Source organism: Octopus bimaculoides, chromosome 21 (assembly GCF_046866305.1).
Source record: "Octopus bimaculoides isolate indiv1 chromosome 21, ASM4686630v1, whole genome shotgun sequence".
NCBI lineage: Eukaryota > Metazoa > Mollusca > Cephalopoda > Octopoda > Octopodidae > Octopus > Octopus bimaculoides.
Genome location: NC_142948.1, coordinates 7,498,098 through 7,520,642, shown reverse-complemented (window position 1 = coordinate 7,520,642; position 22,545 = coordinate 7,498,098). Strand labels below are relative to the sequence as shown.

Here is a 22,545-nt window from a genome sequence, read left to right as displayed (position 1 = left end):
TTAAAACCCTTGCAACTTAAATATTAAATTAACAGATACTCTTTCTAGAATTAATAGAATTAAATGCAGTGTGTGTATGTATGTGTGTCTCTCTCTCTATATATATATATTCACAATTTCAGTTTAAAAAAAAATTTATTAAAATTACAACCTTATATGTTCGAGAAAATTACACATTTAAAAAAATATTCTGAACAAATATTGAAAATAGTTAAATTATTTTAATACAAGGGAATGCTGAAAATTTCCTGGCTTTAAGGGTATCGCGAAAGGCCTGGTTGGAGGCCCAACCTTCTAAGTTCTTTTAGAAGGTTTAGAAAAACTGAAGAACTGCTGCAATAAGTGTGTGAGTCTGAGAGAGGATTATGTTGAATAGTCATAATTAACTGATCCTCCTGTATTTTCTTTTACCCAAAACCAGGAACTTTTCAACACCCCCTTGTAGAATTCATTTGGTAGAATGTTTTCCTTTCTGTATGACAATCATTGTTGTTGATTTGTCGGAATTGTTACACTCATTAAAATATACATAACACTACCATACATATATATCGATATATATATATATATATATATATACACACACACATACACACACTTTTGTGTAAGACAGCATTTGAAATGTAAATATTTTGTCCACTGTTTTCTCTAATATTCAATGATTTCAATTGCTTGCAAATGTGAGACAGACCCTTCCAATGCAGTTTTATATTTTCACATTCCACTACATTTCTTGAAGTTTGTCTTATGCACTGGTGTTAATGTGGTTATTTGTTGACATGATTAACCAAGTGGTGTCTGTAGTTTTTGTTTTTTTCTTCTTCTTTCTTTGTGATGCTTATTTTTCCATGGAGTCAGCCAATTTTAGTGCATCCTTCATCGTCTGTTTTCTGACATGAAGTGTAACTGTCTTTTGTCGTTATGATATGCTCATTATTTTCATTTGTATGTTGTTCATTTAAAGCTGTTGTTTTTGTAGTTGTATTTGTGATGTTGATGATGATGATGATGATGGTGATTTTAGTGCCTCCTTCGTTGTTAATTTGTGTAAGGTGAAAATTTGTCAGGTTCTCATCAGTCAGATCCTTGGACTGTTATCAACACAGGTTCGCAGCCACAACCAGCAACAACACCACAGAGTCCATGGGAACCTAGCACAGTACCAGCTACTGGTCAGACTCCGGTTCACACAATGCCAAATACTTTAATTGTAACTTCAACAGGTACTTCAGTGACCACAACTAATGGGATGGGCACCAGTAGTATAGATGACGCCTTCGATATGTTGGTTAATCGGAAAGCAAGTACTTCTCCTGCCCTGAGCATAGAGGAGACATCTACTGCCTTAGATGGATTTGGTCCTCAGGTGGCAGGAGGAGGGAAACTTAATATGGGTAGCGGTAAGTTGCTAGTGTATATTTTTTTCTTTCATTTAATGTTTAATATTGGAAAGCTGTACCCTGCATGCTGTTTGTTGACTCCCTATGATATTTGCAGTAGTTATTAGAATCATTACTTTTATTATTATTATTATTATTATTATTATTATTATTATTATTATTATTATTATTATTATTGTTGTTGTCATCATTGGTGTTGTAATACTTGACTGCTATGTGTACATTTATATATATATATATATATATATATACATCTATATTAATCATTGTTTAGATCAGTGGTTCTCAAGCAGGGTCCATATGGCCCTTGAGGGTCCAATGTAAGATTTTGTTGCTAAAATTTATGTCTAATTAATTGCTTATACTTCTCCAATACACAAAATATTTTAACAATTTTTTTTTAAACAATTCCTTTATAATGTTCAATTATAAAAATATAACGGGATTTTTTAAACATTGAATGGCAATGAGGCCCCACCTGAGTAAAATAGGAATCAAAGAGTTCCATAGGGAAAAAATGGTTGAGAACCACTGGTTTAGATAAAAGACCAAAATATTAAGATGTTTGAATCAAATACATATTTAGTAGGCTTGATGGCTAAGAAATTAGAAGAAACGTCTAAAATGATTTCATTTTCCTCCCACTCCCAGTATAAATTTTTCCAAAAGTACAAAGATACATGTTTTAAATTTAAACTACTTTGCATTCTCTATTAAAATGAACAGGAACACCAACTTCAGATCCCTGGCTTATGTCTGGTGTTGGTAAAGATTTACCTGATCAGGAGCAAAATAAGAAGAAAACACCTAAAGATTTCCTAGGCGAGAATGCAGCACTAGTTAATTTGGACAACCTGGTATCTAAGACCTCACCTTCGTTACCTAAAGGTAATTAGTTTGGTTACTCATTAAAAAACAGATTTAAAATGTTTTACATATAACCAGCTTTGTTTAGTTATATTTGATTAATTTATTTGTTCATTTTTTTTTTTCCGATTTTGATGAAGAAAATAATTATTTTTGATTTTTGAAAATAAGATTTCTACTGAGATATCTAGAGTTTGATAATTGCATTCGTGTGTTAATTGTATTTCCAAAGAATTAAGAATTATAATTATTATTTATTAACAATTGATATTTATCTCTATTCTTTAATCATTACTATATCATCATTCTATAAATGAGCACTTACACACATCTCCTTTTCCTAAATCAAAGAAATAAATGTAATTACTGTTAATTTTCTGAGACAGACAATAGACTAATTGTCCTTGCAGTATATAATTCTGTTCCTTTATATTCCAAGTTCAAATGATTCCAGATCAGTTTTGCCTCTCAGCTTCCCAAAGTTAACAAACTGAGTACCAATCAAGTTATTGGGTGGGGCTGATTCGCTTGACTTATACCCCTCCCTTACAAATTCCTAGCGTTGTTTTAAAGTGGGATATCTAAATGTTTTTTTTTTTTCACTTAAACATTTTTTTCTTCTCGTTGTCATCATCTTAATGCCTTCTTTTCTATGCTTGCATGGGGGCCAGACAGAATTTACTGAGGCAGATATTTTACAGGGAATTTATTTTTACCTTAAGAAAACTAAGCAAACAATTTCCTCATTCAAATTTTGTGTTTGTGTGTGTGTATGCATGCCACTCACCTCTCACAGGTATATAATTACCCACCCATACCACTTATTATTCACCTTCCTGTAGATGTGAATAGCCTGACACATCTTTACTGCTATCCTCCTTCTCTTCCAACTGGGCTAACCATGTATTTCTCCTACAGCAAGATGCCTGTTCCTATCTTTCAATCATACTTTCACATCTCATTATCTGGCATAAAGCCACCTCTCTCAACAACCCCACCACCACCACTACCTCATTTGAGAGGTCTTGACTTGCAAGTTACTTGGTGATCTCACTTTCTGCCAGTGCCATATAAAATGCATACAGTACACTCTGTAAAATGATTGATATGAGGAAGTGTATCTTGCATTAGAAACCGTGCGAGGGCAGGCATTGGAGCTTGATGCAGTCCTCTGGCTTGCCAGTTCCTGTCAAACCATCCAACCCATGCTAGTATAGAAAATGATTTTAACACACACACACACATGTATTGACATCAATTGTTTTATGTCAGTTTTTCCATGCTGGCATGAGTTAGATGGTTTTTCTGTGGTGGTGTATTATGGTTGAATGCCCTTTCTGTTGCTAAATTTTTCCTCACCTTTTAGGACATAGCGATGTTGTGTACAAGTTCCAAAACCAGAATACACTTCATAACAAACACACACACATTTTACATTGTCATTTTCCCTCTGCCTTCCATAGTAAATTATGTCTGCTCTCTATGCATTGAATTAATTGTCACACTCCACATTGGGATACACTGCTGGTGTCACATAAAAATCCACCCAGTCCACTCTGTAAAGTGGTTGGTGTTAGGAAGGGAATCCAGCTGTAAAAACCACCTAGTCCACTCTGGAAAGTGGTTGGTGTTAGGAAGGACATACAGCTGTAAAGGCCTTGCCAAAACAGACAGTGGAGCTTGGCGCAATCCCCTGGTTTGCCAGCTTCTGTTAAACCAATGCTGGCATGGAAGATGGACTTTAAATGATGGTGATAATAATGACTGCTACATGTCCTTCCACCCAACTGTGAGGGTAATACTTGAATGTTTCATTTTTGGCTTGGTATCTATGGTTGAATGCTATTCCTAACATCAACCATTTTATAGTGTGTACTGTGTTCATTTTATTGTGGCACCAGCACCAAAGAAATTGTCATGTTCCTGCTAAGAACTATACTTTAAATGTCTTCACAACCCTCAACATCATTCAACAACCACTATAAATAATACTCATTGCTTACAGCACTTGAGAGCTTGTGTCCTTGATGAAACAGGACTAAAGAGATCTCTCCTTCCTAAACTTCCTCTACTTGTTCACCAACCATATTGCAGAGTGTGTATTATTGTGGAACAAGTCAAGAGATCTTTCTTTGTACAAAAAGAATTCTTTTGTATCACTGCTCAAAACAACTTGATCATTTAGGTAAACACAGGAGAGACAGAAGAAATATATATATATATATATATATATATATATATATATATGTGTGTGTGTGTGTGTAAATAATAATAAATATATGTATTATAATTATTAATATTATTATACTTATTATTAAGGTGGCTTGCTGGCAGAACTGTTAGCATACCTGGCAAAATGCTTAGTGGTATTTCGTTTGGTTTTACATTCTGAGTTCAAATTCTGCCAAGGTCGGTTTTGCCTTTCATCCTGTTGGGGTCAATAAATTAAGTACCTGTCAAACAATGGGGTCGATGTAATCGACTGGCCCCCTTCCCCAAAATGTCAGGCCTTGTGCCTTTAGTAGAAAGGATTATAATAATTATTATTATCATTATTAAGAAAGGCAGTCAGGGCGGCGAACTAGCCGAATTGTTTGCACACCAGATGAAATGTTTCCAAGCATTTCTCCATTCTGAGTTCAAATGCCACTGAGGTTGACTTTACCTTTTGGGGTCAATAAAATAACTGCTATTTGAGTACTGGGGGCAATACGATCGACTTACCCCTCCCCTGAACTTGCTGGCCTTGTGCCAAAATTTGAAACCATTATTAAGAAAGGCAGTGAGCTGGCAGAATTGTTAGCATGCTGCACAAAATGTTTTGTGGTATTCCATCTGTCTGTATGCTCTGAGTTCAAATTCTGCCTTTCACCCTTTCAGAGTTGATAAAATAACAGTCATGCACTGGGGTCAATGTTATCAACTTACCTTTCCCTAAAATTGCTAGACTTTTGTCAAAATTTGAAGCTATTATTATTTTTTATTATTATAATTATTATTATTATTATTATTATTATTATTATTATTATTATAATTATTATTATTATTATTAATGCAGCAAGCTGTGGCTGAAATCTGGTGGAATCGTTGGCACTCCAGACAAAATGCTTAATGCCATTTAGTTCAGCTTTACATTCTGAGTTCAAATTCCACCAAGGTGGACTTTGCTCTCACTCTTTCGAGGTCAATAAACTAAGTACCAGTTGAGCACTGGAGTTAATGTAATCGACTTACCCCGCCCCCAAAATTGCAGGCCTTGTGCCAAAATTTGAAACCATTATCATTATTATTATTATTATTGCTGAATTATTAGCACACTGGACAAAATGCTTTGTAGTATTTCTTCTGGTTTTACTGTGAGTTCAAATTCCGCTGTGATTGATTTTTGCCTTTAATCCTTTTGGGGGTCAGTGATATGGTATCAGTTGAGCACTAGGATATATGTAATCAAGTATTCCCCTCCCTCAAAATTTCGGGTCTTCTGCCTATAGTTGAAAAAAAATTTTTATTACCATTTATTATTATTATTAATTTTTTTTATTATTACTATTTTTATTACGATTATTATTATTATTATTATTATTATTATTATTATTATTATTATTATTCATTAGAAAGCCTGCATGATTATTGTTTAGATGAGGTTGCTATAGAAATTGTAGAATTTATTTTAGATAACAACTACCATTGCTGTTTCTCTAACTGCACATGTCTGTGCATGCTGCTAGCACCTTTCACATTAGGTGATTGACAATTGCTTTAATTTAATAGTTTGTTATTTTCAGTATGGAAACCCCCCCCCCCAGCTACATACATTATACAGTGTGTTTTAAGTAATACTATTGGATACTATTGTGTGTATATGTGTGTGAGAGAGGGAAAGAGGGTTTTGTTTTTCTTTCATTTAGTGAGTTAAAGCAGGAAGGGAAGCATCCAGACTGGTGAAATCAATGTGTTGTGGTTGAAATATGAAGGGGTAATAATGTTGGCTGACAGAAAAATTCCAAATGGCTGCTGTTTTGGGAAGGAAGGAGTAGGTGGAAGTTTCGAGCGCAGCGGGGGTTTTGGATCTGGAAGTGTGTGACATTGTAGGGTTAATGAGTGCCAGAAAGACAGATAGACCTTCAGTCAAGAATCTGAGAGAGGGGGGGGGGGGGTGAGAGAATGAATGAGTGAGTGAGTGAGTTTATGTGCTCACCTTTTCCTAGATAATGCTATAGTACTTAAACCAACCATGTCTAGCTCAAATATTGTACCTGTTTTATATTAAAACTGGCCTGATCTGGCCTCTCACACCTATTTTACAGTGTCTTTCTAAAAATAAAGGATTGCGTCATCAAAATCTTGAAGCTACAAAATAATCCATAGTTAATTCAAAGCAATGTAAATAAATAAGGGTTACATTTGACAGCCATTTGAATGTTGAAGAGGTTAAGCAGTTATATTTGAATGAGTGTGTGTGTGTGTGTAATTATATTGATTTGATAAAGATTTATAATCTGTTTCTTTTAGATTCATGTTAAGCTTAACCAAATTTCATTCCATCCCCACCTCTCTCAACTCTTTGTGTTAAAAATTATTAAATGGAAGAGAAGTTCTTTCTTAAATCCAAATAAAAAAGCTTCAATAGGAAACTTCGTTTTTGTTAAAACATCAGATCTACATCTTTAATTAATCTTCTTCATGGGTTGACCAGTCTGTCACGTTTGGTGCATGACCTATTGGTATGGGTGGTAGGCTGATTATCAGGGTGTTGTGGGTTCAACTCATGGCCCCAGTCAGCATGTGTCCTGGAGATTATCTTTAAAATGAGAATATCAGAAATAAACTCGACTGCTCTCACAAACGAGAGTACTAAGAATGAACCTGACCGCTCTCAAAAATTAAATTAAAAAAAAAAAAAACGGAAAAATAATCCAGAATCCTTGTCCGGTACCGGATCGACCCCAAAATCTAATCAGTTTGTGCCAGTCACGAGGCCAAACATCCCTGAAAGTTTCATCTGAATTCATCCAGTGGTTTTTAAGATATTTTGTCCATGGAGAAACAAACAAATAAACATGACTGAAAACATTACCTCCACCTTCACTAAGGTGGAGGTAATAATGGCCATTACATATAATTCTTTTATTAAAGCAAATTTGGCTTACAGCTGTTTCCAGTAGTCATTATAGGTACATTACTGATAGTTTTACTCAACTGGTCTATTGATCAATTGAGGTAAATCGAACAACCTAAGAAAATTAATGCTACTTTCGTCAGAGCCATTGCTGGAAATAACCAGCAGAGCACTTGAGGAATGGCTGTTATATGTGTGTGTACGCACACACACACACACACGTACATTGTGTCTGTAAAGTCATGGTGACATTTCAAAATAATTTATTGATGTAAGTTGTGACAGTTTACATTTCATATTCATGTTGAATAAGAGAGCAACAGTTTAATGCAGTTTGATGTGACTTCTATTTGTTGCCCTACACACATCTAATTGATACTCCAGTTGTTGCCTCACAACAATGACTTTACAGACACACTATATATATATATGTATATATATATATTTATTAATATTTAGCTGAAACAACAGCAACAGAGTGACTCAAGGTCAAGAGTTTTGGACTTTAGCACTTACCAAACTTTTATCAAACTCTCAACCCTTGAGTCACTCTGTTACTTCTGCCAAATAATATATATATTCTGGGATTTTTTTGTTCTTTTTAAGGCTTTTTGTTGTCGATAGTTGTTGGGATAAAGCATTCAGAAATTTTCTATTATTATTGTGTGGTTATTTCATAACCTTTACTACACAACTCTTGCACATAGTGATTCAAGATTGAAATAATTTGAAATTGACTTCAGTTTCAATATTATATTGTTGGCGGGGGGGGGGGGAGGATCCTAATTCTCCACTGAATTCCAGCCAGTTCTCTTACCAATTCCGGAGATACCCTTGTCCCCTGTTTGACCTATATTTGTGGATTCTGAATGTAGATGAATGCAAGTGTTGTGAGGCCAGGGTTATTGTTATTGCAGACCTTGATCAACCTTGACTGGACAGATCACAGGCATTCAACCATGCCCAGCCTCCACCTCTGTCCACACCCTCTTTTTTTGTTTTGGGATATTATAGGACTCGATTATCCAATATATCCTTTCCTTTTTTAACCTTTTAGCATTTAAACTGGTCCCAAAGCTGCAATCCCATTGCGTGGAAATGTGGGAAAATGTCTTCTACTATAGCCTCAGGCTGACCAAAGCCTAATAAATGGATTTGGTGGATAGAAACTGAAAGAAGCATGTCATATATACATACATACATACATGTGTGTGTGTGTGTCTGTTTGTCTCCGTCACCACTTGACAAATGATGTTGGTGTGTTTACGTCCCTGTAACTTAGTGGTTCAGCAAAAGAGATTAATAGAATAAGTACCAGGCTTAAAAAAAAGGTATTGGGGGCGAGTCATTCAACTAAAACTTCAAGGCAGTGCCCCAGCATGGCCACAAGCTAATGACTGAAACAGATAAAATAAGCATTACATTTGACAGGGGAATCTGAATACCGAAGAGTTAAGTCAGTAGTAGAGTATTATTTAAGGGGTATTTGGTTGCTATTTCTAACAGGTCAAGCAACCATTTAATGCTTCCCTTACTGATTCAGTCTTGTTCAAGAAGGTTGGTTTGGTAGTATCTTAAGTTCAAATTATTACCAGACTCCACATTGCCTCATCTTCTTGGGGCTAAAATAATCAAATCAAATAAATACTGAAAGTGCAATGGAACTGATTCAATCAAATTAAGTCCTTTTCATGCAAAATCTTTTTCTTTGTGCCGAGTCAAAAGAAATCAATATTTACATAGTGCTAAAATTGATTAGTGACCAAAACACAAAAATCTTGATTCTTATTTTGCTGTGGAGGAAGAAGAGGTGGGACAGTTTTAGTTTATTTTATTTTGTTTCTTGTTTCATTTATTTATGTAATTTTTTAGTAGGAATATCAGTGTCTGCAGTTGTTCTAATCTTGTCTAGACTGGATGCGATTAGTGAGATTAATGATCATTTTGACTCGTTACTGATTAGGTTAGTTGGTAAAACTGGATGGGGGAAAGGAAATCTAACCGAAAGTAGTTCAGAAGACACTGCAGATGTTTAGTTGGAGATCTGAGAGAGATAGAGAGGAGTGAACAATAGCAAAGGAAGCAAACATACGTCAAGTGACGAGATCAAGGGATTGAAGTGGGGAGGGAGCAGAATTTCTAGGACCGTGGGCTATCATAATAACTGCAGGAGAAACCAGATACAAGGCTTAATGGCAGCTCGAGCAAGTGTGTAATGTAGCATTACATTGGCCCAAGCCTTCTGAATGAAAATTGAATAAACAGAAACTATGGAAGTCTAGCAGGAATACTCAGCTACATGTATTGCGACAGAGTAAGTAGTTCAGTTGATTGAGCAACTAGAACAATTATTGTTGAAACTGATGTGGAGATCCTTCTGAATGAAAATTGAATAGACAGAAACTATGAAAGTCTTGTTTTCATATGCTGGTTGATGCTTATATCATAAGGGTGCTTGAAGCTTATGTTATAAGTGTACTTGTCAGGAACACTCAGTCACCTGTATTGTAATAGAGTAAGTAGTTCAGTTGAATGAACAACTAGAACAATTGTTCTTGAAACTGATGTGGAGATCCATTAGGTGAGATTGTTAAGGAGATTTGACTAACAATTTTATAAAAGGTTAACATGCTAATTTATATAAGGGCTCACGTGCCAGTTTATTCATATACTAGTTTATTATATGAAGTTCCACGTACTTGTCTTTACAAAAGTTTGTATGCTAATTTCAAAAGTTTTTTTTTTTCATTCTTTTTAACAGTTATGTGAGACACTTTAATTATTGTTAAATATACCTTACAACAGGAATTGCTTAATTTGTGATGAATTGAAGAAATCTCTTCTGCATATTGTAATTTAAGGTGTTCTTATTGAGTTAGGTCTGTGATGGATTGTTGGTTTGTTTTTAATGTATGTCCTGATGTAACATTATTGAATTAGTTTCATTAACTGTTTCCCTCAGATTGGCTCGTTGATACTCAGGCTTATTCTGTTCTCGTTTTCCACCTATATCTAATATCAATGTTTATATAGTTAATTAATCTCTTCCATAACTAGTTGATCTCTCTCTCTGGCTGACCAAAGCTTTGTGAATAGATTTGGTAGACGGAAACTAAAAGAAGTCCATCATATATATATGTCTATATGTGTGTGTCTCTGTCTGTGTCCCCCCCCCCCATCACCACTTGACAACCGGTGTTGGTGTGTTTACATCCCCATAACTTAGCAGTTTGGCAAAAGACTACCAATAAAATAAATACCAGGCTTCAAAAATAAGTACTGGGGTTGATTTCTTCAACTAAAAAAAAACTATTTAAGGTGATGCCCCAGCATGGCTGGCAGTTAAATGACTGAAACAAGTAAAAGATAAAAGATATATATTGTAACAAGTTGATATTATCTCTTGGTCTTTCCAACTGTATCTAGTACCAGTGTTCATATAATTAATCTTTTCTGTAACTAGTTGCTCTATATATATATATATATATATATATATATATATATATATATATATGTATGTATATTGTAATGGGTTGGTATAAATTATTATTTGTTCATATATATTAATCAGTCTTCTACTTTATCCTTAGATAGGTATACTAAATTTGTTTAGTAAATTTTGTGAAACTTTTGACGAGAGGTGTTTATTCCAAATCTTAACATCTCTTACTTATGGGTGGTATGTCTATTGCTATCTGTTAATCCTCCTTTCTAGTACCTCACCATAGCTAATCCTGTCAAATCTTTATCAATCCACACACCTTGTATTAATCGTGACTTGAATGCAGTTTTGTTGTCATAAATTTTTTTCTCCAGCTTAAACAGAGATGATTAGAAGAACATAAGGTTTATGATATAAATCTAAGTTACTTGAACCTCTCCGCTGTAGTGAGAGTAATTTCCAGCAGCTTTAGATGTATAAAATGGTTAACAAGAGAAGCACTGGTCCCTTGACACCAGTGGTTCCCAACCTTTTTATTTAAATGAGTTTTCCCAAAGACCCCTTTTAATATGCTTATCCTTATTAAATTTTGAATTTAGTTCACGGACCCCCAGTACTATGTTTGAGGACCACCAGGGATCTGCGGACCCCAGGTTGGGAACCATAGCATTACACAATTTTATTGGCAAAGACACTTAACTCTTGATAATCTCAGTCCAACCTACTGTAAATTGAACATCGTTCATTGCTGCTGATGTAAGTGAGTTAAGAGTTACTATATAAATGACAATTGTTCCATTACTTTCTGTTGCTGGCCTTTAATTTTCCTGAATGTGAAACCAGTTTGAATAAAATGCTCCTATCGAGAAAGGAAGAAATATTTGCAGCACCTTGTGTCATGTAAACTAAGATAAGTAGATAAGTAATGGTTGATAAAGGGGAGCGAAGTAAAACAGTTACTTCTAGATAACTGAGAGTTCAAAGTATTTTCAAGTCTACCAGAGAATTGTCTATTTGAGTCATGAATGCACCTTTAAATTTTTTAAATTTGTAAAATTATTAGTTGAATTTGAGAGAAGTACCCCTATATTTTTTCCTGTGCATCATAAATCTTCTCCCCTCCTTCCTAGCATATATATATATATATGGGAGAATTTATGAAAAAAACAACAGACGAAGACAGGTGGTGTAAACAACAAATGGATGTATTAGTTTAACGCTCAGGAATAGAGAGTCTTTGACATTTCGAGCCTATGCTCTTCAACTGAAAGGAACACAGAAAGAAACAAGGAGAGACCAGAATGAACATTTAATATTCTCTCAGTAATTGTTGACATGCTCCTGAAGCTGTATGTCTTCTCTTCACAATCACCTAGAGTGGAGGATAATTATCTATTAATTAATTGATGTAGGGAGAAAGAAAAATAGAATTTTTAGATTATAGAGTAATGAGATGACAATTTCTTAAAGGATATCTATATGTTAAATGAAATACTTGAATTTTTTTTTAACTTTTAGGCTTTGTCCAAGTGAATGTTGTGTGTGTGTATGTTTGTATTTGCAAGTGGTGTTATGATCAATGAAAAGAGTGCACGATACTTGAAGCAGAATAGATATTTATTGTATCAGAATTAAACTTCTCTACTTTTCTCATTATTTCAACCTTCTTGTCAGGCAGTAATCATCAGATTGTACATACCTGAAATACTCTTTGAATTGCTACACCGATCTGATGATTGCTCTATCAGCAAGAAATATATATATATATGAAATGTTCATTGTGATAATCTGGGTTTAAAATTTCTCGAGTAATATTAACAGTAATTTTTAAGAACAAGAATGGCTGGACTCTCAAAGTGATCAGCTTCTATGCAATTAAGCTTTGTTATTCCTCTTGTGCCTCTGACCCCTATATTGACCAGCTGCTTCTCATGTATCTGTCCTAGAAATGAATGCTGCCCGTGACCCTAATCAGCTAAAAAATGACAACAAATACAGTCAACTGTCCAGGACATCACCATCTATATTTGAAGGTAAGACAATGGATGATCTGCAGAAGGAGCAACACAAACAATGGAATAGGGGTGAAAAGAAACAAAGCAAAAATTTTATTGATATTTTCCTTGGCTTGAAGACTTATTTTTTTCCTATTATCTCACCCCTTTTCTTTCCAACTTCTTGCCTCTTTTTTTTTTTTTTTTTTTTAACTTTAAAATAAGCCTGTTTATACTCCTCTCCAACCTAATTTCATTTCTTAATCCCTGAGCAATTTCTATTAAGTAAACCCTTTCTCACTAGTTAGAGTGAAATGTGTTTGAAGACCCTTTGCCTCCTACTCAATAGTAGACAGTAGGTGATCTCCCCCCTCCTGAATGTCTTTCTAGTCCAACCATGCCAATTTATTAAAATAGATATTTGAAATGGCCGCACTGCAATTGGAGTTGTCTGTTGTTTGCTAATCGTTAGAAACATTTTCTGTTATGTTCACAGATATCAATAAACACACAGAGACATATTCTCTCTCTCTCTCTCTCTCTCTTAACAAAACATGACAGCAAGCAATTAATTTTGGGCTTGTGATTGTTAGGCCACGAATTTGGTTCTTGGACCAGGTCATACATTGTGTCCTTGAATAAGATATATTTCCTATTGTTCCATACTACTTAGATGAAAGCGAGTACCTGTTGGCAACTGGGGGATGACTTTACAATAGACTGGCTTCACATTCAAGAGAGAATCTTATCACTTTAACTCTTTCAGAAGAATTTAGCTAAATAACAGTCATTATTATAACAGTGTTTGGAATATAATTTCACATGAAATTTTGTTTGATGGAAGGCTTCAACTTGTTTATCCTTTAAACAGAAAGTTTGAATCAATAGAAGCAGGGGTGGTTTGTTATCGCTTTGAAAACTAGTATAAGCTCTGGTTTGATGAGCTTCTGTGTTTGAAATAGACAGGCATTTAACAACACTCATAGTATGAGATTAGAGAAATATCTATCCACTATGTAATTAACATCCTTGTAATCCTAGAAGGACTACCATAGTTATTGTTGAGTTGTTTGGAGACTGCAATGTATTGTATTTCTGCTTCTGCTTCTTCATGAGATTTCACCCAACACAACTTCAAATGTTTAAACAATATCTATATTTATAGGTGGGAGCAATGTTTTAAATAGTTTATCCTCTGTGTGTGCCTTCAGTGTATAGTTACTACACTTATGTGTGTGCGTGTGTGTGTGTATGTTGCCGAGTGTATGTTCAATTTGCATCATATGCATTTTCTGTTTGCTATACATGTTGCGTTTTGGTTGTAATATTTTAGCACATTATTCTTCACTATATTAATGATTTACTTACGAAAGAAATGAAATTCACCAATGCCATCTTCTGATCACTCACTCATCTAAATGCATATATGTCATATATATATATATATATATATATATATATATATATATATATATATATATATATATATATTATATGCATATAATATGTATAATTATATATATATATATATATATATATATATATATATATATATTATATGCATATAATATGTATAATTATATATATATATATATATATATATATATATATATATATATATATATATATAATTATACATATTATATGCATATTGTATGTATATATATATATATATATATATATATTATATGTATTTTATATTTATATGTAATTTGTTTTTTGCACAAACTTGCTACATATGCACTCAAATTGCATCATATCTGGATTCTTTGGAACTATTTGCTTGTTAAGTTTTCTTCTAACAGTTTTGATTTACTTTCATCCCCACCCCCCTTTTAATTGCTACTATTTCCTTCTTCTGGTGTTTCGTATATTTGCGTGTACCATTTTTACATCCATTTTCTTGATACTAACATTTGCTGGTATGGAATTTTTTTTTTCTTTTTTCTTCTTCTTTTCAATGAGAGTAATTGTTGTTTTCACAGCTGGATGTCCTTGCTAACTTGCTAAACCAGTCGAGTATTTTTTTTTTTTTTTGGTTTCTTCTCACAGTCAGAGCAGAGTTATAGCCCTTGCTCAACACCAACAGCACACACTGGCTGGAAGAAAGGTTTGGACACACAACCATACAGTCAGTGGTCCAACACCTTGACTTCACAGCCATCTGGGAAGCTATAAACATTGATGTTTTACAGTAAACAAACATATATGAATCTTCCTCTCTCTGTCTCTCCCCCATCCTTTTTAATCTCTACTCTGGTGGTCTGAATTTTTTCAAGCTTATAGTAATTGCTTTTTTGTGCATGGATTTTTCTTGGTAAAATGAAGTTTTCTCTCTTTTTTTTTTTTTTTTTTCTTTTTTCTGTTTTAATATATTTTGATGGTGAAATTTTTCCCTGGAAGTATTTTGTATTTTGATTGTTTTTTTCTTTTTCACTGTTATAAATTAAATAAATTTTATGATATTGTTTCTATTCATATTGATAAAGTATATAATAGCTATAATGATGATTGTTTAAATTGATTAATTCTTTTTAACCAGTTAACTTCAATATTTATATTCATGTATAATATGTATTTTGCTTAGTGAATGAATACTTCCAAATTGTTGATATTAATGTTATTATTGTTATTGATGTTGTTGTTGTTATTAAGGTGGTGGTACCAGTCAAGTACTGGAGTTGATGCAATCAACTTATGCTTCTCCTTCAAATTGGCTAGTTAAGGGTTATCTCCACAGATTTTCTATAGAAATTATTGCCAGCACTGATTTGTTATAACATTTCGTATCTGAGTATGCTTATGTAAGCAACAATGAGATTGAAGAGGACAAATGGGTAATGGGTGTATATGCCATATTTTTTACTCCTTGATCAGCTCCCATCCAACCCATTAATCATCCATGAACCCGTTGCTTAAATATCCACCAAATAGAGCAGTGTAACATTATTGGATATACCAGTTTTACATATATATATAGACTTGTTGAGGCAAGTGAAATCGAAATCGAACTAAATTCGACGACTGGCACCCGTGCCAACGTCGTCTCCTTCATTGGACACGAAACTCAGCTTGCAAAGACTTATTGGGGCAAGCGAAAGCGAAATCGGGATGGCACCTGTGCCCAGCGTCGCCTTTCTGGCACTTGTGCCCATGACATGTGTAAGCGAGATCGTTGCCAGTGCCCCTGGACTGGCTCTTGTGCGGGTGGCACATAAAATACACCATTTTGAGCATGGCTGTTGCCAGTACCGCCTGACTGGCCTTCGTGCGGGTGACACGTAAAAGCACCCACTACACTCTCTGAGTGGTTGGCGTTAGGAAGGGCATCCAGCTGTAGAAACTCTACCAAATCAGATTGGAGCATGGTGTAGCCATCTGGTTTCACCAGTCCTCAGTCAAATCGTCTAACCCATGCTAGCATGGAAAGCGGACGTTAAACGATGATGATATATATATATAGATAGATAGATAGATATAGATATATGTATAAAAATATATTTATGTATATATAACAGTCCCATTAGAATGTTAAAGTGAAGGTAAACAGAACAAGCCTCCACTGAAAAAAAAATGAAGAGCACATTGACTTATTTTCTAGGATTTTTTCTTTTTTTTTTCTCTGCCTGCCGTATGAGATTATGGTATCAAACAAATGACAACAACAGTGGCTCAGTGGTTAGAGCGTCAGGCTTATAATCATGAGTTAGTGAGTTTGATTCCTGGACCAGTCTGTGTGTGTTGTGTTCTTGAGCAAGACACTTCATTTCATGTCGCTCCTGTTCATTCAGCTGTAGAAATGACTTGTGATGTCACTGGTGCCAAGCTGTATCGGCTTTTGCCTTTCCCCTGGATAACACTGGTGGAGTGGAGAGGGTACTTTATTTTATCAGCCCGAAGACAAAAGGTAAAGTCAACCACAACATGATTTGAGCTCTGAACTGGAAGAAAAACTACTCAACATTTTACCCAACTCGCAATTCTGCCAGCTGATAACAAATAATTATTGGTTCTAGGTTCAGTCCCTGTGCATGGCACCTTGGGCAAATGTTTTCTACTGTAGCTTTGGGCTGACCAAAGCCTTTTAAGTGGATTTGGTAGACAGAAACTGAAAGAAGCCAGTCGTGTGTATATATATATATATATATATATATATATAATAAATAAATATATATATATATATATATATATATATATATATATATATATACACCAGTTGAGCATTGGGGTTGATGTAATCTGTTTATCCATCCCCTAAAATCAGTTTAGTCATCCCCTAAAATTGTTGGCCTTGTACCAAAATTTGAAAACATTAATTATATTAATTGCTTTTTGTTTTGTTTTTTGTATCATTTGTGGATATTATTTTCATCTACTTTTTTCTTCTCTCACATTGTCAAATACTAATTGAGGTCAATTAGTAATATTAAAATAAGTAATTATTTTAAACATTTATTTTTAAGATTGTTTAACAACAGCAACAACAACAAAAAGTTGTTTTTCTTTCTTTCTTTCCATTCCACAAAAAAAAAAGAATTTTTTTAATATAATTTTCTTTCTTTCTTTTTTTTTTTCTTTTCTTTTGCTTTATTTCGTCCTTTTTAGGCACCAACCCATTTACCGGAAGTGGAACGAACCCCTTTGAACAATCTACAGCCCGAGTGCCCCTGCGTCAAATGCAGCAGTCTCAACAACAGAGTTTCACCTCGGTGAACAACGCTGATGTGCTCCCAAGACCCCTCATTCCATTTAATACACCTCTACAGCCTGGTATACAGCAACCAAATCAACCCAGCAATCCGTTTCTTTAACAGCAGTTTGTTTGACTGTCATGAACGATGACGATTTGAGGAATCCGTTCGAGGGTTTCTTTTGGTTTTTTGGTTGTTTTTTTTTTTAAACCAAACTCCTCCTGTTTCTTTTCCTTTCTATCTTCTCCTCCCTTTTTTTCTTATAACGACAAATGGAACAAGGAGACAAAATGGACGAGGAAAGAAAAAAAGAAAGAAAGAAAGAAAAAAGGAAAGAAAAAAAAAAGCAAATATATTTAAAAATAAAAAACAAATAACCAACTGGAAAAAAAAAATGGTGAGGAAAGATAAAAAAGAAAACAGAAGACGAAAAGACAAAGCAACTCTGAAGACTGCTACTTGTAAAAAACTAACCAATGACGAAAATAAGATATTTATATCATCACAGTCTGTTTTAGTGATAGTGGTGATGATAGTGGTGGTGGTGGTGGTGATGATGATGATGACGATGATGGCGGTGATGACGATGGTGACCAGAGATGGTGGTGGTGCTACATAAACAAGAAATAAGGAATATAACAAACTTTTACCTTTGTTTGTTCTGATGATTACCATTATTATTATTATTATTATGATTATTATTATAATTAATATTATTATTACAATTAATGTCATTATTATATTCATTTATTATTGTTATTATTTTTAATAAGAAATTTTGAACAAATTAGGTGGGGTGGGGGTGGGATATTGATAGTCTTTTACTACTCATCCCACCTAAAGAATCAGAATTGCACAATATGAGAGCGAGCGAGCGAGAGAAAGAGAGAGAGAGAGCGGGGTGAATCTTAGGTGAAATTTTAATAAGCACCAACAAAACTCCAAACGCAGCACATATAACTTTGTGTGTTTGTGTGTGTGTATGAATGCGAATATACACGCATGTATATGCGTTTGTGAATAAACACACATGTTCTGATGTGTCTATATGTTTGTGAATGCATGGATGTGAATTTACAGTCAAACTTTTGCATGTGTGCATATGCGGATGTGAATAGACTGTCATCCTCTTGAGTGACTGTTAGTGTATGCATGCGCGTGTGTGTCTGTGTGTGTGTGTATGAGACAGACAGAAAGAAAGAAAGAGAATGTGAACGCCAGTATACATGCATAATCTTGTGTATGTGTGAATATACATACATACTCTTGCGTTTTTGTGTGAGTCAGTGCTATTATACACACACACACACATACATACAAACATTCTTCCTTATATAACTAGTGGCTATTGAAAAGGAAAAATAAATATGCAAAGTTAATCCTATTGGCGGGAAGAAACTATTTCGTTACTTGAAGCCATCAATGGAATTCTTGGATTCTTTCGTCTTCAACCAACCCAAATTCTTACATTTATTTAACCTTTTGAATTATTTCTTTTTCTGTTTTTGCCATTACTTTTTCTTTATTTCTTTTTTTTTTAATGTTTATTTTGGGTTTTTTTTTTTTTTTAAACCGTAACAGTAGCAAGAATAAAACTTAAATATTGATATATAAAAATCAAAATATGGCTCGGATTGCATTTATGTTTTCATACACATTCACATATATATATATATATATATATATATATATATATATATATGTATGTATATACACACACACACACACACATTCATATGTATGTGTCATATATGATATACACCCATCCACACTTACAATTTTTTAAACTGAAGTGACAATGGAAGAATGTCTGCTGTACTTCTGAAGGAATCAGTACTTACTACAATTCTATTTCCTTATTTCATAAATCTTTTATTATAGATTTTACTTTGTGTGTGTGTGTGTGTTTATATATATATGAATATGTATTTGTGTATATATATATGAATATGTATGTGTGTGTGTGTGTGTGTGTAATATATGTACATATATGTATGTCTGTTTAAATATACATATGAATGTGTGTGTTTACATATACATGTGTGTGTGGATATATGTGTTTGTGTATATATATGTGTGTATATTTCCATAGGTATATGTGTGTGTGGGGGGAGGATATTTGCTTATTTGTTTTAGTTTTTAATTTAATTTAATTTTATTTTTTTAAATATAGTATGAGACATTAATAATAATAATAATAATATCGTGCTATGTTGGTATGAGTTCTGAAATATCTTTGAAAAATTGCTTTTCTGTAATTTTTGTACTTAATGCTATCATTCACTCCGTATAAATGACATTTTACAGTTTCGGCTTCATGTATATCTTTGCTAGACAAACAGCAGCAGCAGCAACCAACAACAACAACACCACCTTATTGCCTGCATGTTCACCTGCTTCTCAACTAATTAAAAATTAAAAACCCAGAAACAGAAAAAAAAAAACAAAAAAACAAGTAAATTTATTGGGGAGTGGACTAGTGGGGACGACAAATCAGAAATATGGTCAACTTCTAGAATGACAGCAACATGATAAAAGGAGGCAAAATTGCAAGCAAGAAAGTGGGGGGGGGGGGGGAGATAACTGTGAATACCATTTGGAAGGTGGGGATTGTTGTTTTTTTTTTGTTTTTTTTTTCGTCATTTCAATTCAAATTCTACCTCTTCCCTCCAGAATTTGCCAAAACAAAAAACAAAAAAAAAAATAGAAAAAAAATAATAAAGAAATAAAGATCCTGTATTGCATATTTTCTAATATTTGATGTGGACATCAAAACTAAAATCAAACTATTTTATTATACACACAGACACACACACACTGAAAGTATTGTTTTCTGCCCTCTCCAACACTCCCCTACTTCTTGCTCTGATGATACCCTTTCTATTCCCAGCTTTCCTCCAAGTCTTTAGTCCACCCCCTACCTGCCCCTTTCCCCCACCGTTCCTCTCTACCCCCCCCCCTCCATCTGACACCATGGCATTTTCTAAAAGGGACTCCTTAGTTTATTATTAACAGAAACTTATTATTAATCTGTATATTAAACTCGTGTTGATAATGAAGATAATAATCAGATAAGGTGTGTGTAAAAGAAAAAAAAAACAAAAAAAGCAAACTAGGAAACATGTTACACAGGTGGAAAGAAAGGTTTAAATATCTACATAAATGTGTGTGTATTTATATATAATATATATATATATATATATATATATATATATATACATACACACATATACATATATGTTCGTGTTTAGCTAACGTGAAATATTCTGAATTTTGCAGTTGGGGCAAATGAACAGGCATTCAATTTCCCCCGAAGTCATTGGCATATAATGTCGCTAGTTTCTATTTAACTCAAACATTTTTATATTTCATTATAGTTTCATTATTTATATATATATATATATGAGAAATATGTCATTTGTCATTTCATAGAAGTACTTCAGAGTCTGGCATTCACAAAATAAAAAAAAAACAGGACAAACAAACATTTGGGGGTAAACACTGAGGATGTTGTTGTAATCCGTTTTTGAATGCAGGAATCGATATTCTCATCAGGCAGTGAAGCAGCTCCATAGATGCTTTGATCACTGGCATCACAGCACTAAAGCTGTTTGGAACCATCTACTGCTATAAGCAACAAAACTCCCATACAACAACACAAACTTTGCTAAGTCAGATGTTGTGGCTTCTGGGCCAGATGTTTCTGCCACTCGCAATGCTCATTCTCACTTAACCACTGCAGATGTAATGGCTTTCATTCTCAGCAGCTTCTGAGAATTTCTAACAGTGTTTTTTTTTTTTTGTCCCTTTTGTTTCAAAATGTTTATTTTTGAAAGTGGAAGATTTGAATGTCTTAAGTCCTTATCATAATTTCAACTAAGCCAGTGTACAGTCTTAGCAAACTGTGAACTAGTTTTATTTCTAATTGAAACTAGATTTTTTTTTTGCAATTAAATATTACATTGCCTGTTCTCTTGAAAAAGGCAAGTCCCTTCAACCCCTCCCCTCTAAAAATTTACTGTTTTATACCTTTCATGTAATAAAGTATTATTTTAAACAGCATGTAACCTCCTAGATTTTTCAATATTTCAATGCTGTATCCCTCTCCACTATTTAAAAATATAAAATTTTTTTTTTTAAATTTATTAATTTATCTACCCAGAGCTTTAATTACTGATATGAGCTTCCTTTTTGTGTATGCTACCACTATCATCACTACCACCACCACCTCTACCTACGACCAGTTTCACTGACCACCACCACCACCACCACCACCACTATAATTTCCTGCTGTCATTCCAAAACCCCTCATGTTCAAAGCTACTGATTTGTGCGGTTGATCTTCCTTGCTAACAAAAAAAAAAAATGACTGCATTTGTTCCTATCTACATGTATGCTTGTTGGGAACTTGCCTTTTGCTATTACACAAAACCCACCCCTTCCCCCTTTCCTATTTTTACCCTTTTTTTAAAAATATTTTTCCTTTATTTGATTTTGTATAATTTCAGGAAAAAAAAAATCTCATCAAATTTTTTTTTTTTTGTTATTTTTATTAAATCTAAACAAAGTATAATTTATAAAAAATATTAATACTGATAATAATAATAACAGCAAAAAAAAAAAAACAAAATTAAATTTAAGAAATAAAAATGTGTGCATGAAGTTGTTACTGAGTCCAGACACGACCATCTGGTTAAGGAGTTTATTTCATGACCATATATGGTTTTGTATGTGATGCCATTGCACAGCAGCAACACCTTGGGCAAGTGTCTTCTACCACAGCCTCCAGCATGGCCTGTACCTTGTAAATGAAATTCGGAAAAAGAAAATTGTGTGCGAGCTCATAGTGCGTGTGTGTGTATATACATATGTGTATATATGCGTGTGTGTATATGTGTATGTATGTATATGTGTGTCGTTGTGTATGTGTGTATATATGCATGTATGTGTGTGTGTATATAGATATAGGTATATATACACACACGTGTATGTATGTAAATTAATGTTAATCAAAAATACCTAGTGGTATTGA

General features: G+C 33.8%; 1 protein-coding gene across 50 annotated transcripts in view; it reads left to right on the top strand.

The window, feature by feature from the left end:
• The window catches only part of LOC106882013 (epsin-2), a 99,217-nt gene extending 81,284 nt beyond the window's left edge, over positions 1-17,933 (top strand). For 10 of the 50 annotated variants that reach the window (XM_014932560.3, XM_089339371.1, XM_089339389.1 and 7 more), the window contains 4 exons: positions 1,107-1,400; positions 2,127-2,288; positions 12,775-12,861; positions 17,428-17,933. In XM_014932560.3, the coding sequence (XP_014788046.1) occupies positions 1,107-1,400; positions 2,127-2,288; positions 12,775-12,861; positions 17,428-17,633 (749 nt within the window). In that variant the 3' untranslated portion in view covers positions 17,634-17,933. Of the gene's footprint in view, positions 1-1,052; positions 1,401-2,126; positions 2,289-12,774; positions 12,862-17,427 lie in introns of all 50 variants that reach the window. The other 40 variants (XM_014932559.3, XM_089339366.1, XM_089339377.1 and 37 more) reach the window with 6 other exon arrangements.
• The last annotated feature ends 4,612 nt before the right edge of the window (positions 17,934-22,545 follow it).